The 18,238-nt window shown below is 37.8% G+C and overlaps 1 protein-coding gene across 1 annotated transcript in view; it reads left to right on the top strand.

Annotated features, from left to right (window-relative positions):
- Positions 1-17,453, top strand: part of Macrod2 (mono-ADP ribosylhydrolase 2) — a 1,707,616-nt gene extending 1,690,163 nt beyond the window's left edge. The window contains exons 17-19 of the mRNA XM_090352924.1: positions 8,844-8,921; positions 15,686-15,759; positions 17,349-17,453. Of these exons, the coding sequence (XP_090209050.1) occupies positions 8,844-8,921; positions 15,686-15,759 (152 nt within the window). The 3' untranslated portion in view covers positions 17,349-17,453. The remainder of the gene's footprint in view (positions 1-8,843; positions 8,922-15,685; positions 15,760-17,348) is intronic.
- Positions 17,454-18,238: the final 785 nt, after the last annotated feature.

Genomic DNA, 18,238 nt, shown 5'->3' with positions numbered 1-18,238 from the left:
GCATTCTTCTGTGTGTGTGTGTGTGTGTGTGTGTGTGTGTGTGTGTGTGTACACAAGTGCATGTGCATGCATGCGCTGCTCATGGGGCTTGAACTAGATGTTACCCTGAGCTCTTTCCCTCAAGTCTAGTGCTCCATACCTTGAACCTACTTCTGACATTATTTTTTGAATTTCATTGGAGATAAGAATCTCAAGGACTTTCCTGACCAGATTGGCCTTGAATTCTGATCCTCAGATCTCACTGAGTAGCTAGGATTACAGGTATGAGCCACTGGCACCTGGCTAAAGAACATGCTTACTGAATGTTCTTTAGGCAGGAGCAGAAAAAGCAAATACCCCACCGAGCAAATGCATTTCCAGTCTCCACCTTACCGGGTTCTACTAATATCCCATTGGTCACAAGAAATTAAATGGCCAAATACAATGTCAATAGGAAGTGAAGTAGACTGCTATGGAGGAGGAGGCAGATCAGAAGTAATCAGTTCATTACTGTAGTAGTGAAATTAGAGCACAGATATGGCAGACAGACAAGATGATGTGAGAATGTTAAATTTGAGTCAACACTATTTTAATTCAGTATGCCCAAATCCTGAGAAGTACTACTCTCTGTATACATACTATTGCATATGCAGCATCATATTTGACAAATAATTCATTTTCCATTCTACATTTACATTAAAAAGTAAAATCTAACAAGACAATCTTGGACAATCTTTCAACATCTCTCTATATTAAAAAAATCTGGCCAGATGCTAGTGGTTCATACTTGAAATCCTAGCTACTCAGGAGGTTGAGATTTGAGGATCATAATTCAAAGCCAGCCCAGGCAGGAAAGTCAAAGTCTGTGAGACTCTTACCTCCAATAAATATAGCTGGAAGTGGAGCTGTGGTACAGTGCTTGCCTTGAGTATAAAGGGGTTCAGGGACAGTGCCTAGGCCCTGAGTTTAAGCCCCAACCCGGCCAAAAAAAGGTCTGATAAATGGCATTCTATATAAATGACTATTCTTCTGTGATGAGACCTACTTCCTCTATCACTTTTTATGTAAAGCCATTGACCTACAAAAGGATGCTGTAATCAAAACTTTGAGGACAACAGTTGCAGTTGGTAATTGAAAATAAAAATGATACTGAATGTCCTAGACTCTTTCCATTTCGGCACCTTTTATCTCCTGCTAGGAGGTCTGAAATACACCTCTTGTTTATGTTTCAAACAGCAGCAATCAAAATGGGGAAGGGTCAGACAAACTCTAATAAATAAGTAGAGGCAATTTTTGTTTATCAGATTCTGTTGTCTGTGTGAAATGGACTTATTTCTCTGGGACACTCAGTTGCATTGCTCAGCAGGATAGAAGCCATTAGGATAATACCATTTCACTTGCATGTCTGAATAAGAAATATCTGTTGTTCTTCCTTTTTAGAAATGTACTACCCATACTACTGTATGTATAAATGCACACACACACACACACACACACATGACAATTCACCTAGGCCTGCCAATGCATGCACATAAGCATATATTCATGCTACATGTACATATGTGCATACCATAAACATATATGGCAACTAAATAAGTCAGCTACTACCAGATGAATTGTTAAAATAGAAAGCAGACCTCCTAGTAAGTAAAGAAGGTTAAAGGACAGATAAAAGACAAGCAATTTAAGTTTGCAATTGTTTTATTTACCTTTTAGAGTTTGCCTTCTTCAAATTTATTTTTCTCATATAGTTTTTTTTTGTGGTACTAAGGGTATCAACTTACTCTCTTATACTTACTAGTCAGGTGTTTTACCATTTTAGCCACTCCTCCAACCCTTATTTGTTTATTTTTGAATAAGTTCTCATGGGTATAGGCAGACTGACCTGGACCACAATCCTATTTATTCATCCTGCATAGCTGAGAAGAGAAGATGTGTTAACATGCCTATCTTTCATTGAGACACTGTCTCATGACCCTTTTCTTCAAGGTCAGCCTCAAAGATCACTGTGTTAGCTTATGCTCACTTGTGCTGTCTCTCCCCCCACTCTTTCCCTTTCTTTCTCTTTCCTGCTCTCCTCTCTCCATTCTGAGTACCTGAAATTACAAGTATGGGCCTTACCACCCAGATTGTGGCTCTTGAAAGGATTCAAGGATTGTTTAATACACTAGCATTCTGACAGCTTGATAGAAAGCTCTCCATGGTGATAAAGAAGTTTGTCCGTAATAATGTCACAGAGTTAGTAACCATAGATTGTGTCAGGAAATCTCTTCAAAGCCCCTACCTTCAGTCACAGGTAGCGTTACATCCCATCAAAAACAAGAACCCTAGGAACAAAGTCAAGTTAATAAGGTTTTAAGTAGAATTAAGGCTATTAGTTTTCCTTTCCAGTAATCATTTCTTATAAAATCACAATAGTATATCCATGATGCAATTTCAAGCAGTAAGGAAATGTTGATAAAAAGAAATTGTTTGAAAAACTCATTAACTGACCAAAGCATCGTTTTTAAAACATGTATGTTGGTCTCTTGCTCATTTCTTTTCTTTTCTTTTTTTGTATTGTCAAGATGATGTATTGTCAAGGGTTGCAGCCACATACATCAGGTAGTGGGAACATTACTTATTGAACACTGATTCCCATTCCCATGTTTTTCTCCCACTCTCCCTCCCAACAGCCCCTCACAATCATCTTGATTTTTCCCTTTCCCTTCCCTATTTCAAATAAACATATATACAATATACCAGGTAAAAAAGTCAGATACAGTAACAACATTAGATAACACGTAAGGGGAAAAAAGAGAAAAGAAATAACTTCACAGAGTACATTAAGAAACAACAATCACAAAGGTAAACCTCTTGGGTTCCCTTCCTGTCTTTTAAGAAAAATCTGTGCCACTTTCTACATATATTTCTATAGGTTTTGTGCACAAAAATCACTTGCATTGTCTTAATGCTGTGTTTTAAGAAATAGTGCTAAGTTGAACATTTTTCAGATACCCAGTGCTTTCTATAATGATTAATATTATTTCCTTCAATGAAGGTCTGCTCTTAATAAATTTTATGTTGTTTTATTTTTGGAAATTTCTTTTTTAAAATTTAAACTCAAAGTTACAAGATTTTGTTGGGGTATGAAATTTTATTTTTTCTTTCGTGCATTTTTGGTATTATGAAGGTAATGCATAGGGGGTTACCATTACATAAATCAGTTAAAAATTACATTTTAACACTGTTGCCCCAACCCTCACTCTCTCCCAATTTTTTCTTCCATCCTTGTATAGTTCATTGTCAACATAATATCTAGTGAGTACTATTGCTGCATCAGTTCACAATTTGTCCCACCATTTTTCCCTCTTACCTTCCCAAAGACAGATAAACAAGACAAAAAGAAATTAAAAATAGCAACAAAGAAAAAAAAAACCTCTTGTTTCCTGGAGTTCATTTTGATAAATACTATTTTATATGATCAGATACACATAGGCATTATACCTTTGTATGTTTCTCTCCTAAGAGTAGCATCCTTTGGTCTCACTGTGTGTGAATACTTTGTATATATTATGTCCCGGTGTATGTTTTTAATCATCTAGTGTGTTTGCTTGTAGATTTATAGTCACATTCTAGCTAGTGAGGGAAAGCATGCAACCTTTGTTTCTCTGGGTTTGACTTAATCTTCCCATGTCTTTCCATTTTCTTGCAAATGGTATATCATTCCTTCTGAGAAAAGAGTAGAATTCCACGTTTTCTTGAGCCATTCATCTATTGAGGGGAATCTGGGTTGATTCCATATCTTGGCTATGGTAAATGTTGTTCACCATATTACACTATTCTGCAATGAACATGGTTGTGCTGGTAGCTTTAGTGTGGCCTTGTTTGTGGTCTATTGGATAAACACCAAGGAGTGAAATTGCTAGATCATAGGGTAGCTCTATGTTCAGCCTTTTGAAGAATCTCCATACTTCTTTCCATTTTGATGGACCAAGTTTACATTCCCACTAACAGTGAAATAGAGTTCCCTTTTGGCCTGTCTACCAGAGCATTTGTTATTGTTATTTTTCTTGACAATAACAATTCTAACTGGGGTGAGGTAGAAGATCAATGTTGTTTTGGTGTTCATTTCCTTTATGGCCAGAGATCTTGAACATTTCTTCATGTGTCTATTGGCCGTTCTTCTTTTGAGAAGTCTTTAAGTCATTAGCCTATTTATTAATTGAGCTGTTTTTTCTTTGAGGGTTTATCTTTGGGAAGTTTAAATTTTTGAGCTATAAGCATATTTTGGATATGAGGCTCTGGTTTGATGCATAGCTGGCAAAAAAAAATCTTCTCTCATTCTGTGTGCTTTTTATTTATCTTGTTAAGTATGTGCTTTATCGTGCAGAAACTTTTCAGTTTGATGCATCCTACATTCTTCAATGAAGTAGAGAAAGCAATCCAAAAATTCATATGGAACAATAAAAGATTGAACATCAAAAGCAATCCTTAGTAGGAAGAACGCTGTTAAAAGAATATCAGAATATCAGTGCGGGGGGGGTAGGGGGAGAAGGAGTTTGGCCTAGTGCTTGCCTAGCATGCACGAAGACCCGGGTTCGATTCCTTGGTACCACATTCATAGAAAAAAAACGGAAGTGGTGCTGAGGCTCAAGTGGTAGAGCTGTAGCCTTGAGAAAGTCCAAGGACAGTGCTCAGGCCCTGAGCTTAAGCCCAGGATGGGCAAAAAAAAAAAAAGAATATCAGTGGGGCTGGGAGTTTGGCCTAATGGTAGAGTGCCTGCCTAGCATGCAAGAAGACCCAGGTTTGATTCCTCAGTACCACATACGTAGAAAAAGCCAGAAGTGGTGTGGTGGCTCAGGGTAGAACACTAGCCTTGAGGAAAGCCCAAGGACAGTGCTTAGGCCCTGAGCTCAAGCCCAGGACTGGCAAAACTAACTAACTAACTAAATAAATAAACAAACAAACAAATATCAGTACCAAACTTCAAACTTTATTACAAATGTATGGTGATAAAACCAATTTGGTACCGGCACAAAAGGCCTGAGGACCAATAGAACAGGAGACCCAGGAATTAACTCACTATATTTGATAAGGGAGCCAAAAACACAGAATGGAAGAAAGACAGCCTCTTCAACAAAATGCTGGCAGGACTAGCTGTATACATGCAGAAAATGGGAGCTACATTCTTACTTATCACTCTGCACCAGAATCAATTCGAAATGAATCAAAGACCTCAAAGTAATGCTAGAAATCATGAAAACATTACGGGAATGGGTAGGGGAAACACTAAGGCTCCTCGGGAGAGATGGAGCCTTCCTAAGTAAAAGCCAGGATCACAATAAATCAAAGAAAGAGTAGGGCATGGAATTTTAGATAGAAGATATTTTGTTTAGTTAAATAATATGATTACATTGTCTCTGAACTCATTATTTTGGTTAAACTCATGTACATGTTTCATTGCCATTTGTTGCTAGTTTTATATTTTTTGTGTGGTTTTCAGCAATTTTATGGGTGGCATAGTGAGGTTCATTTTGCATTAATTCAAGTTATGACAGGATATGAAATAATAATTTCATATCATATGTTTTATTCATTACCTTTTGCTTTTGCCCCATGAAGAGCAAAAGTGTGATAGATCCTACCTGTATGTCTCCTCCATTCTCACTGGTGTTTTTCATCTGCAAAGATTTTAGTCTTTATTTACATTTTCTCCTGATCTGCTTTTTAGTTTCCTAATCTACTCTTTAACTGTGTCTGTGATGTCAGAAATTTATGGAATACTTATTAAACCCTTAAGATAGATATAGATAATATAGATTCAAATAGATCTATCTATCTATATACATGGTTCTAGAATTATCATCTGACTTACTAGTCTCCCATTCTCTCATAAACTCCTCGACATAAATATTCTCCAAGTTGGCATCCAATTTCTTAATCGTGTTTATTGTTAAAGTCTTGACTACAATATCTAAATCTCTCATGTGTGTCTATATGTTATTTTAATTCTCTTAGCTTTCAGTGACTTATTCTTGTCTTCTAGAATGCCACTATACTTAAAGAAATTATGAGGAAAACTTGAGGCTCTAAATGGTTCTAATCTCCTTCCAGTCAACGTTTATGTTTTTCTCAGATAGAGTAGGATACAGCATGGAATTGTAGTACAAACATGAATTTTATAAATTGAAGTTAGATCTTTTTAAAAACTGATCTATTTCAAGGTCATCTTTGCCACTAGGGAACATTCCCACAGAAAATCTAAGGTAGTTATCAGGTTACCTGATCCTTGGTAGATTCTGGCTTCTTAAATTTTGCCATCCAGTGATCCTCAAAGACATCCAAAAAGTGGATAATTGGAAATAAAAGTCTCACTTCTCTGTCAGGATGACTTCAAAAGGCAATCTTAAGATTTCAGCCTCTTGAATAGCTACAATTACCAAGTGTGAGCTACCAGTGCCCAGCTTATCCTCTTTTTTTTTTTTTAACGGGGGCAGTTTTGGGTTTATAGATCAAGGAACACAGTATCAGGAGGCAGTAAAGATTAAAAACAGCTGGACCAGGAGTTTAGCCTAGTGGTAGAGTGCTTGCTTAGCATGCACAAAGACTTGGGTTCAATTCCTTGGTACCACATACATAGAAAAAAAAAAAAAAGCTGGAAGTGGTGCTGAGGCTCAAGTGGTAGAGCTGTAGCCTTGAAAAAGTCCAAGGACAGTGCTCAGGCCCCGAGTTCAAGCCCCAAGACTGGCCAAAAAAAAAAAAAAAGATTAGAAACAGCAAAGAGATGGCCCTTATTCTGTCATCGGACAGGATCACTGTGAAATGTCAAGCATTCAGACTCTTGTTTACATAGAATTAGTCAAACAAACACCAATAGTTTTCTGCTGGCATCAGGCTTTCTCTGCACACACCATCCACTCATACTTCTTGCACCCACTTATAGATGCCATGGGGCTCTAGGATCCCCACAAAGTTTCTGCAGGGATGGTACATCAGTGCCTTAAAATATCTCTTTTTTATTTTTATCAGTCCTGTGCTTGATCTCATAGCCTGAGCACTGTCCTTGGGCTTTCCTCAAGGCTGGCGCTCTACCACCTTAGCCACAACACCACTTCTGGCTTTTCTATGTATGTGGTACGGAGGAATTGAACCTAAGTCTTCATGCAGGCTAAGCAAGCACTCTACCATTAGGTCAAACTCCCGGCCCCCAAATACCTCTTTTATAATCTAACTAGTATTTCTGGCTGTTCTTCATAAGAGGGTCATTCTGCTTGATGACAGTTAACCTTAGAAATCCTTTTCTCAATGCAATGTTAATTTGCATTTCTTTCATAATTGTCAAAGGGAATCATGTTTTCCATATTTACAAGGAATTATTCTTTTATGAGCTATCTGTTAAGTCTCTTGCATATTTTTCCATTACATTGTTGACCTCCATTCCATTTTTTGGAAGCTCTTTATGTAATGACATTATTGTCTATATTAAGATGCAAATATTTTTATTCTGTCTGTAACACTTTGAAAAAATATTTCTCAAGGTATTTTTCCATCTACTCTTTATTTCTCTCATCTCCTTGCATCTCATCAGTGTTATTCTACATTGCTGCAACCAAAACACATATTTTTATCCCAGTTCTCTTTACCCAAGCAGTGCAAAAGCTGGCATGGCATCTCTACTTACATGATCCTGTACTTTGGACTTGGATCCCTCCATCTTTTCTCACTGTTTCTATTTTGTGTCTAAAAGTTCTGATCTCTATATCATCCATCCACCCACGCTAAACATGAGTCACTGCTCTGTTTCTGATGCTCAGTGTTAGTAAAAACTGCAAACTCTTACCTCAGAAAGTCTCTTCCTTTCAGAAATCAGATGCTAGACTTTTTCCATCTTCATTGAAGAGAAAAACGTTGACCAGGTCCATTCCTAGCATTTTGCCTGCATTGCCAGTGCCCTTGTTCATCATGAAGTTAGGTAACTAAGAAGTTGATTTGTAGTCAGTTTGGACATCTAGAAAGTTAACTACAATATGAAAAGCAGTCTCCTTATTATTCTTCTTCAGCTTGTTAGACCGCTCCAACTACCAGGAATGGATGACACTCCTGTAGCTGAACAATTACAGAATGGGTCACAATCAATTTCAAGGAAGTCAAGGTCAGACTTGATACTCAGGAATCCAAAACAGCATCTAAGGAGGTATTCTAGGGAGGCAACCAAGTCATTCATGTGTGTTTAAACTGTGACAAGCAGACGTATAGGCAAGTCAATAAATCTTTCAGGATTAGACATGTCTGAGGCAAAATCCATTTTTATTTCTTTTCAGTGTGCTCTCCCTCTCTCTCTCCCTCCCTGTCTCTCTATCTCTCTCTCCCCCTCTCTCTCACTCTCTCCCTCTTTGTCTCCCTCCCTGTCTCTCTCTGTCTCTCTCTGTCTCTCTGTCTCTCTGTCTCTCTGTCTCTCTGTCTCTCTGTCTCTCTCTCTCTCTCTCTCTCTCTCTCTCTCTCTCTCTCTCTCTCTCTCACACACACACTCACACACACACACACACACACACACTTTTCCCTTAATCTTTCCTTTAAATTTAAATTGTACATTGTGCTAATTAAACTACATTTTCTTTCTTCTGTGTTACCAGATTTCTAATTTGAGGAATTGTGCATGTATGTATGTAATTATCTCACAAATTAAAGAGAACTTTGAAGAGAGCTCTAAAGTATTCAAGCAACTCAACCCACTGTTTCCTCCTTTAACTTTCTCTGCAAGAGAAGTTGAGTCCCAGGAGTATTTTTAAATTGAAGAGGGCAATGGAGGGTGACAGAACAATTGGCAGTCAGGCTGTTATAATTCTCTATTAATCAGGCACTTTCTTCTTTCCTTCTTTCAGCTGAAGGTGAGGATATACCTGCAGTGTCTGTGAAAAGCCAAGACTCCAGTGACACAGAAAATGCCATAGGTCCTGATGGTAAGTTTCTGAGCTACCTGTGCTCAAACTATAAATCTGGATCTTTCTTGTATATAATGTAGGATTAGGAGAACAATCTGTTCCAGGAGCAAGTATGTTTAGTGAGAACAAAGTAAATTTCAAAAGGAAAATTCAACTAGGAAATAAGGAAAATGGCAAGTCTCGCTCTCCTTTTTTCAAAAGAAAATAGCCTGTACCTTGGTTTCAATAGATTTCACATACTAAAGGTACAATGGGTTATTCCAAGACTAGAGTATACCTGGGGAATTTCATGAAATATCCCTTACTTCCAAAGGAGGTATTTGTATACCCTGAGCTCTTAGATGGAGCTCTGACTTGAACTTGGGATGAGATTGTTCTTGAACTTTTGTTGCTTCACCTGAAAACATGACATCAGATGTCTTGGTCAAAGATGTAATGACTCATTAAGAATGTCTCACAATAATTTGAGAGAAAACTTACTTAATATCTAGTTTGGAAGGCACCTAAAGACCCCAAGCCTTGGGCATATTACTATCTCCTAGTCCCTACATAGTTGTGCTGAGCAACTTTAGTAAGAGATTAGTTTCATTAGAAAAGAAACACTATTTCTGCACACGTGATTTAACAACTATTTCATTCCATTGGGCCATACAACTTAAGTCGATCAGACTTGGTCAAGTGATCAACTGTTGATGTACATGAGTGCATGTGTGTGTGCATGTGTTTGTGCATCCACGCATATGAGTGTATGCTCATGTGCATGTGCCCATGTGCATGGATGCGTACATTTCCTGGAGCTTGAATTCAGAGCCTGGGTGCTGCCTCTGAGCTTTTATGTTTAAGGCTAGTGCTCTATCATTTAGCCACATCTCCACTTCTGGCTTTTTGGTACATAAATGTAGACACAGTGCCTCATGGACTTTCTTGCCCAGGTTAGCTTCCAACCTCTGTTCTCAGGTCTCAATCTCTTGAGAGATTCAGAGATTGAGATTCAGATGTGAGCCACTGATGCTTGGCTTGACTCCTTTCAGCATTCTTAGCAAGCCCTTCCCTTGTTTTTCTTAATTGTCAGGATCTCTGCTGAACTTCTTTTGTAACCATGTAACAAAGAAGCTTATGTAGACAGTGCATCTTGATCTGTGTCATCCCTGCAACACCTTCAGACTCTTTCAGGTCACTGCTTCTTTTATTTTTCCCAGTTCTGTGATATATGCACACTCAATTTCTATCAGGTTCCCCAAAACTGTTTTTAGATTCCACAAAGAAGTAAGGCCATGTATTGTCTTTCTGTGCCTGGCTTAATTCTACTCACATAATGATTTCTAGTTCATACATGTTGTCACTGATGACAGAAATTGTCCTTCAAAATAGCTGAATAATAATTCCATGGTATCTATTTACGTTTCTCTATTCATTCATATGCTGAGACCCACATCTCTTTTTTCTGTTTCTTTGGTATTTACTAGTCTGAGTAGAAACATGAAATTGTCTCCTCAACATAGTGATTTCATTTTCTTGGAATATATACCATAATTAGGCTGCCTGGCTGGAACACGTACACTCTCAACAGCATGCAGGTTCCATTTTCTCCACATTCTTTGGCAGCATTTGTTGTCTTCAGTGTTTTCAATGAAAACATTCTAAATGATGTGATACCTTCTCTTAGTCTGGATTTGTATTAATGATTTAAGGTGTTTTTGTTCTGTCTTTCTGGAGGGCCCTTTTCTGCCCATTTTTTTTTACAGTTTTAGAGGGTTTCATTATGTCATTTAATTCATAGATTACACAAATATAATATTCACTTTCCATAACGCTATCCTATCCTTCCCTTTTAATTTATCTTCACCAAACTGTTCCGTATTCTAGTCCTTCTTGTATGTGAATATATGTGTATATATTTTAGGTTTAGATTTTCACATAAAACATGTGATTTTTGTCTTTCTAATCCTACTTATTTTCCTTAAGATGATCTCTACTTCCATCCATTTACTTTATTTTTTTGCCAGTCCTGGAGCTTGACCTCAGGACTTGGGCACTGTTCTTGAGGTTCATCACGGCTAGAGCTGTATCATTTGAGCCACAGCACCACTTCCAGCCTTTTCTGTGTATGTGGTACCAAGGAATCAAACCCAGGGCTTCATTCATGCTAGGCCAGCACTCTACCACTATGCCACGTGCCCGGCCCCCCATTTACCTTTTTCTACATTAAATTATGGAGTTGTACAAAGACATTACCATTCCATGTCATGTTGTGAGTGCAGACTTCTTGGACCATGTTACCATCTCCTTGGTTTTCTCCATTTCCCTCCTCCCATCCCTACCTGTATGTAGCATAGTTCATTTTTTTATGTAGTATATATTGAATATAATGACTACATTTGTTCATCCTTCCTTCCTCCATTTCTATGTCCACCTATTACTCCATTTATCTTTAAAAGATATTATTTCAATGACTGAGAAATACTGCATTATAGACATACTACATTTTTTTATTCACCTGTTGTTAGGCACTTAGGTGGATTCCATCGCATGGTTATGATGAATAATGCTGCAGAACAGTGCTACAACAAACCCAAGTGTACAGGTGACTTCATGCAGCCTGACTTACCTTCTTAAAATAAATGCCCTAGAGTTCTATAAAAAGCTATAGTAAATCTATTATTAGTTTTTTTTTTTTAGGACCGCCATACTAACTTCTGTAGTGTTTGCATCAGTTTTTACTCTAACCATTAGTGTTTACATTTGTGAGTTGCTGGTCACCATTCTGACTGGGATGAGGTAATAATCATTGCTTTTTATTTTTTTATTCAATGGCTAGGGATGCTGAGCATACATCCTCATGTATTTATTAGTACTCTCTTGGACATGTGTCAATTTAACCATTATTAACTGGATTAGTGCTTTGGTATTTTGTTTGCTTTGATAGAACTCTTTATATATTCTGCTTATCAATCTCTTAGATGATTAATAGCTAGAAAACATTTCTTTAGCTTGTCTCTTCATCCTAGTGAGGTCTTGTTTATTTTCTGGTATCAGAAATGGAATTCAGGGGCCTCATGGTTGTGTGGCTACTGCTATACCACTTGAGCTTTACTTTTAACTTGGTTTTCTGATGGTTATTTTGCAAATTTGTAGACTATTCTTCTTGAGTTGGCTTTGAACCATGATACCCCAGCTATCTGCTTCCTGGTGCTAGTGCCAGTGCCTGGCACCAGGTACAGTTCTTTAATTCCATCTGATTTGTCATTCCTGCTCTTATGTCTTGAGCTTTGGAGTCTTGTCCAGAAAATTGTTGCCTATGCTTAGATATTATGTTTATTCTGCATTTTCTTATAGTACTTTCAGGTATCCAAGTCTAATATTGTTTTTAAATTTTAGTATATGTAAGAGATAGATAGGAATTCTGTCTGTGTTTTCTAATAGGAATATCCAGTTTTTCCAGTTCGTATTTTCTAATATGGGTATCTAGTTTTTCCAGACCATTTGCTAAAGAGGCAAATACAGCTCAAACTTAAATTTGTTTTTTTTCCACACAGGATTCTACCTCGTTGGGGGCCAGTCTAGAGGATCAATGACTATCTAGCTTATGTCCAGGTCCTCTGGTTTTTACAGGTACTGGGTCTCACTGTAAAAGGCCTGGTAATTGGAGCCTAAGAGAAACCCAGTGCTAGCTTTTGAGGCCTACTTGCCAGTAGGAGTGGAGTCTTACTCTCCACTCTTAACACCTTAGGCTGGAGGAGGCAGTCAGCCACCTAGCCAAATTGTTCCAGTGTTCAGCATGTAGGTATTGGCGTGGTAATAGGTTAAATGTGGGAAAGGCATAATAAGCCTAGAACCCAGTAATAGGGTAGTCAATATAAGATTTAGAGTCTGGACTTAATTTCTGTCCCTCTGAAGAAGGAGGCTTCTCGTTTCCATACCGGATTTCTTAGCGTTGGAGGAATGGTGTCACAGGCAATTCTTTCTGCCTTGTTACAGTAAAAAGCAGACTATGTGTTTAATTTCTCACCTGATTTTCCTCAGTTCTTGTGAACATAGTTTAGCTGTTCAGTTCTGCACTTGAGAGCAAACACTCTCCCAAAAACCTTAGCCACATCTTACTCTGCCTCCTTGAGATTTTTTTGTTATGTCTCTGGGATTCTATTCTACATAAGTCTTAATGTCTCTCCTACTGTCACTTGCAGTAGTTTTAGAATTTGGGGTCTCACATTGAGGCCTTGAATCCACTTTGAATTGATGTTAGTGCATAGTGAGAAGCAGGGATCCACTTTCAGTTTTCTGCATATGGCTGTCCAGTTTTCCTAATACCAAGTAATTATTGAATAGGCTATGTTTTTTTTCCTTTTTTTTTGCTGTATGTCTTTGACTTCTTTTATTTAAACCAAAAAAGGAAAGTGAATGACTGAGTTTATAATGACCTTGGGAACAACCCAGCAAGTAGTATAAATAACATGGTGATTTTAAGTAAGTTTCTTATAACACTCCATTTTCCATTTAAAAATATTTATAAACTCAGAAATCTTCTTTTAGAAGCCTCAATTATGTTAGAGATGTTATAGGCAGGATTCCTTATATCTTTACAAAGCAGGCTTGGGGAGTAAGAACCTGAGTCTTTGTGTGGACACTTCGTATTGTGGAGAATTACAAGCTTTCAGAACTTTCCTGGAACTTACTTGAGCATGGAATGCTTTTTTATTGTAACATTTCTTGAAATGTTCAAGACCATATGTCAATTGGCTGCGAGAAGAAACAGAAAAATGACTGTGTCCCTAGATTTCAAAATCAAGGAGGGTGAATGTTCAGTAATCTTGGATAACAGCTGGGGCATGAGTGATTTTTCTCAGCCTTGACAGAATTGCTACATCTGCCTGATTTACATGAGGTTTCCTAGGAGCTTGTCTATCATTAGCATCAAGGATGGTTTGTAGGTGAGAACAAGGAGACCCACTCTCCTTGCTAGAAGAGACTTGGATAGGCTGGCATACTATGTCACTCATGCTCTCAAGCATCTTTAAAGTATGAAACCAGCATCTGCTCCCATTTTATTGTAATTGAGCTTTCATGTTCAGGAAAACAGTTCAGGGTGTTGGTTTATACAAAGAAATCAAGATTACCTAAATAAGAACAAACAGGATTTGCCTATTCAGAGGTTACCATAGTGAAGGTGTCAGCCATTATTAGTTTTGTTTGGCAGATTCTAAGACAGCAGGAGAGAAAGAAGGGTCCACATATAAAGAGATGTTTAATACATGAATAAGACAGCTAAAACATGTAAAAGAGAAGACTTGTCCTGTTGTTGGCAGAGGAAATGGAGAGCTGTTTGCCATGGAGATGGGAATAAGAAATTTATGGTTACTGACCATTGATGAGTTCTGGCCATTCTAAGCCAATTCTGGCAGAGGTTCTGAGTAGGAGTTGTGTTGCAGTTTACCTGGCCATTGTCTTTTTGAATCTCTCTCTCTCTCTTCTCTCTCTCTCTTTCTCTCACTCTCTCTCTCTCACCCTCGCTCTCCTCTCTCTCTCTCTCTCTCTCTCTCTCTCTCTCTCTCTCTCTCTCTCTCTCTCTCTCTCTCTCTCTCTCTCTCTCTCTCTCTCTCTCTCTCTCTCTCTCTCTCTCTCTCTCTCTCTCTCTCTCTCTCTCTCTCTCTCTCTCTCTCTCTCTCTCTCTCTCTCTCTCTCTCTCTCTCTCTCTCCTCTGTTTGCTAGTCCTCGGTCTTGAACTCAGGGACTGAGCACTGTCCTCAGGCTTTCTCAAGGCTAGCCTGCTACCACTAGGCTACATTCCTGGCCTCCGTATATCTCTTCTAATATGAGCTATGCTTTAAAAATTATCAATCGTATTAGACCCATTGACCCTTGGAACATTTCCATTTTTACTACTCAGAATTACTTCTGGAAAAGACAGTAATTATGTATTCTATTATCATACAAATGTTCAGCTAGACTACACAGTTAAGCATACATTTTTTTCATTGTTGTGTGGTCTGGTTAGATGTTTTGTTTTGCTATTTCATGGTGTCTATTTGCTGTTGCTGTACCCGGAATGCAGGGATTGTTTTGGATTCTGAAATTGAAAGCATGGCAAATAAAACAGGTCTTCTGACACTGCCACTCTGGAAAAAGCTGCTTACTTCTCTGCATGCCAATGATCTATTTTGCTTTGCTTTCTTTCTGTCTTTATTTTCATATATATATATATATATAAATATATATAAATCTATTAAGGCTTTTGAGCATATCTGTTACTGTCCTTATATAAACAAATTCACACTGCCAAGTTTTAACTTTAATATGAAGAGACAGCTCAGCTCCTGCAGTTTCAGAGAACAGGCAATCCTGCTTCATCCCTGCCTGTACTCATAAGATACATCCAAGAAGTTGAGGGGGTGAAGGAGGGAAATGGGGACAAAAACATGAGAAGAGGTATCAATGTGTGTGAATTAATACACCTTCTATCTGGCAAATATAATGTAACCCTCCTATTAATTACAATAAAAAAGTCATTTAAAAATAAAAAAATAAGATACATACAAGAATGATTAGGCACTAGTGGCTCACTCATATAATCCTACCTACTCGCAGGGTGAGATCTGAGGACCATGGTTTGGAGCTAGCCTTGACAAAGAAGACCAAGAGACATTTATTTCCAATCAACCACACGAAAAATATAGCCAGAAGTGAAGCTGTGACCGAAGTGATCAGAACAGTGGCCTCAAAAAAAAAGGCCACTTAAAAGATATAGGCTTAATAGTTACTTAATAACTGTCTTTTTTCTGTTCTAGTTACAGTTGAAATGAATAGTCCAGTTGATCATGTAAATGACCCAACAGAGAATCAGCAAGAAGATTGCCAATAGGTAAGATGCCCTTCTATTGGAATTTTTAATTGACAAACCTGGCATGAGGAACTGTTTCCAAACAACACATTAGACTTCCTTTGGCAGCCCCATAAAATGGATTCAGCTAAATATATAAACCAAATAACGCAGTGCAACAATGAAAGGTATTTCCTTTCCTATCATTAAGAAAAAAGGCAAGCCAAATTATCTCAGGAACCCTGAGCATACCACTGTCTGTGTTGACAATGCACACACCCAAAGGCATCTGAGCGTGCATGAACAGAAACAAGCCTGTCTTAGGTCCTGAAGACATGCACATTCACATAAAGGTTTGAATGAGCCAATTTTATGAGGTTTTCTAAACGGCATTTAAATTTTCCACAGGGGTTGAAGTACATCTAGAAAGATAAGTGACATATCACTCTTCCCCATGTGTTGAGAGTACTGTTTAAAAAAATAAAACTAAAAAACAAAAGAAAGATATTGCCTAGTAGATATCAGAAGAAATGCTCAATACACTTATACAAAGGAAATAAAAATCAGAACAACTCAAAAAAAATTAAACTAATGAGGTCAAGCTCAAGTTTTCTTAGTTGTTTAAATATCTACAAAAGCCTACAGAGTAATGACTTATATAACAATAAAACCTAAGAATATATTAAACAATATACTTGATGAGCTTGAATTTCATATGAAAGTAAATATAAGCTGGGAATCTGTAGCCCATACCTATAATTCTAGCTACACAGGAAGCTAAGATTTAGAAGACAGAAATCTCAAAAAAAAAAATCTACATTGGAGGTATGATTGGACACTGGCAGGACCAAGAGTCAGATTTGAATTAAAATTCCAAGTACCTGCAAAAAAGAAATTGATAAAAGTATTTACATAATATGTAAAATGGCATATGCTGGAAAAGATAGAAATGTATACCAGCAGGTCCTTTACACATTCCTATTTTACTTTATATATTTAAAATATTCTGCTAAGCTGGGGAAGTGATATAATTTAGAAGATCCCAATGAGGAGTAATTAAGGCAAAATAAACCTGAACCATGCAGTTGAGGTCCTCATTGTTTCCTGACTTTTGCTCTTGCATTGTCATACGTATATGTATATGTATATATGTGTACATGTATATGTATATATGTGTACATGTATATATGTACATGTATATATGTACATATATGTATATATACATATATTTTTTTAAGTTGTCAAAATATAAAATCCTGAAGTAGTTCAGGAAACAATGAATTGGAAAAGATGGCTTGGGTGGCTAACAAAGTTTAAATAGTCCCCATTCAAGCTTCTTTGATCCACATACTTAGCCGAAGGAAACTTTTGGACTGTTAACGCATCGTCATCGGATGAAGAGCATTGTCAACACAGACAGGATACAGTTGATAGCGTTGACTTATATGCCATTTAAAGATACATTTCTGCAGATACAGCTCAGAAATCAAAAGCACTTCAGTAGTCACATACCGTGCTCTCAGGTCTTTCTAAAGGGTGAAGATATTTTAAATGGCACTGTTAACATTCCTTGCTAAGACTTACAAGTAACTTAGCTATAATCTAACAAACGGTTTCTCTGTCTCTGGCAGGGGCACAAAGATGAAGCAAAGGAACAAACGAAGGAAGCTAAGTGATAGCCAGCATCACAGGGCCTAGCCCTGGAGGAGTTTGGGAAGATGACAGCGGGTGCTGCAGAGGAGGGTGGGGGTGGGGGAAGGCAAGTCCCATGGAAGGATGGGAAATCCTTTACTCTAATTTTTTCAAGCTATATATTGTTCTACTTACCTGCAGGAAAAAAAAAGAGGAGGGGGGAATAGTGCTCCTAATTTGGCAGGAGGATCCACATGAAGGCACTATCCTTGTCATTTCTGTCTTTCTCTCTCACACCTTTGCCCTAGGATCACTGTGCCATCGTTTGGTTTAATAATTGTGTGTATTTCTAGGCCCTTATCTGCTTCCTTGGTTATTTCACAAAGCTGATTGTACAGTGGTTTCTTCAAAGGAAGAGAAAGAAAGCTTGCACAAGCTTTGGGCTACCATTTTATGAATCATCAAACTCAGAATAATCTACAGAGAAGGAAATGTAGGAAATAGGCTCAAACCCCAGAGCATACTAGGAAAAGGACTAGATGAGCAGAAAAGACTTTAATCAGGGATTCCTCTAGGACAGTTGGTTCTGTTAGTTAAGCAGGATTTAAACTCAGAGAAGAACAAGGAAGGTGTACCTGGCAACTATTGGAGTTCATTTACTTGATTCATGCAATCTCTTCAGCTTGTAGCCCTCCTGTGAGAATCAAGTCCTTCTGTACCCCTATACAGGACACTCTTAGCTAGTTGCTCTTAACGGCCCAGAGAGGGACGCAGTGCATATCCAACATAGGCTTATTGTTTTTTGAACATTCCCTTTGACCTATTTTTCATAAAAGAATATCTCAAATGGGATGGCCCACAAAGCAGATTCTGACTTGAGGATTTCTAG

Source organism: Megascapheus bottae, chromosome 18, assembly GCF_031878675.1.
Source record: "Megascapheus bottae isolate mThoBot1 chromosome 18, mThoBot2.hap1, whole genome shotgun sequence".
Taxonomy (NCBI): domain Eukaryota; kingdom Metazoa; phylum Chordata; class Mammalia; order Rodentia; family Geomyidae; genus Megascapheus; species Megascapheus bottae.
This window is presented reverse-complemented; position numbering and strand designations above follow the sequence as displayed.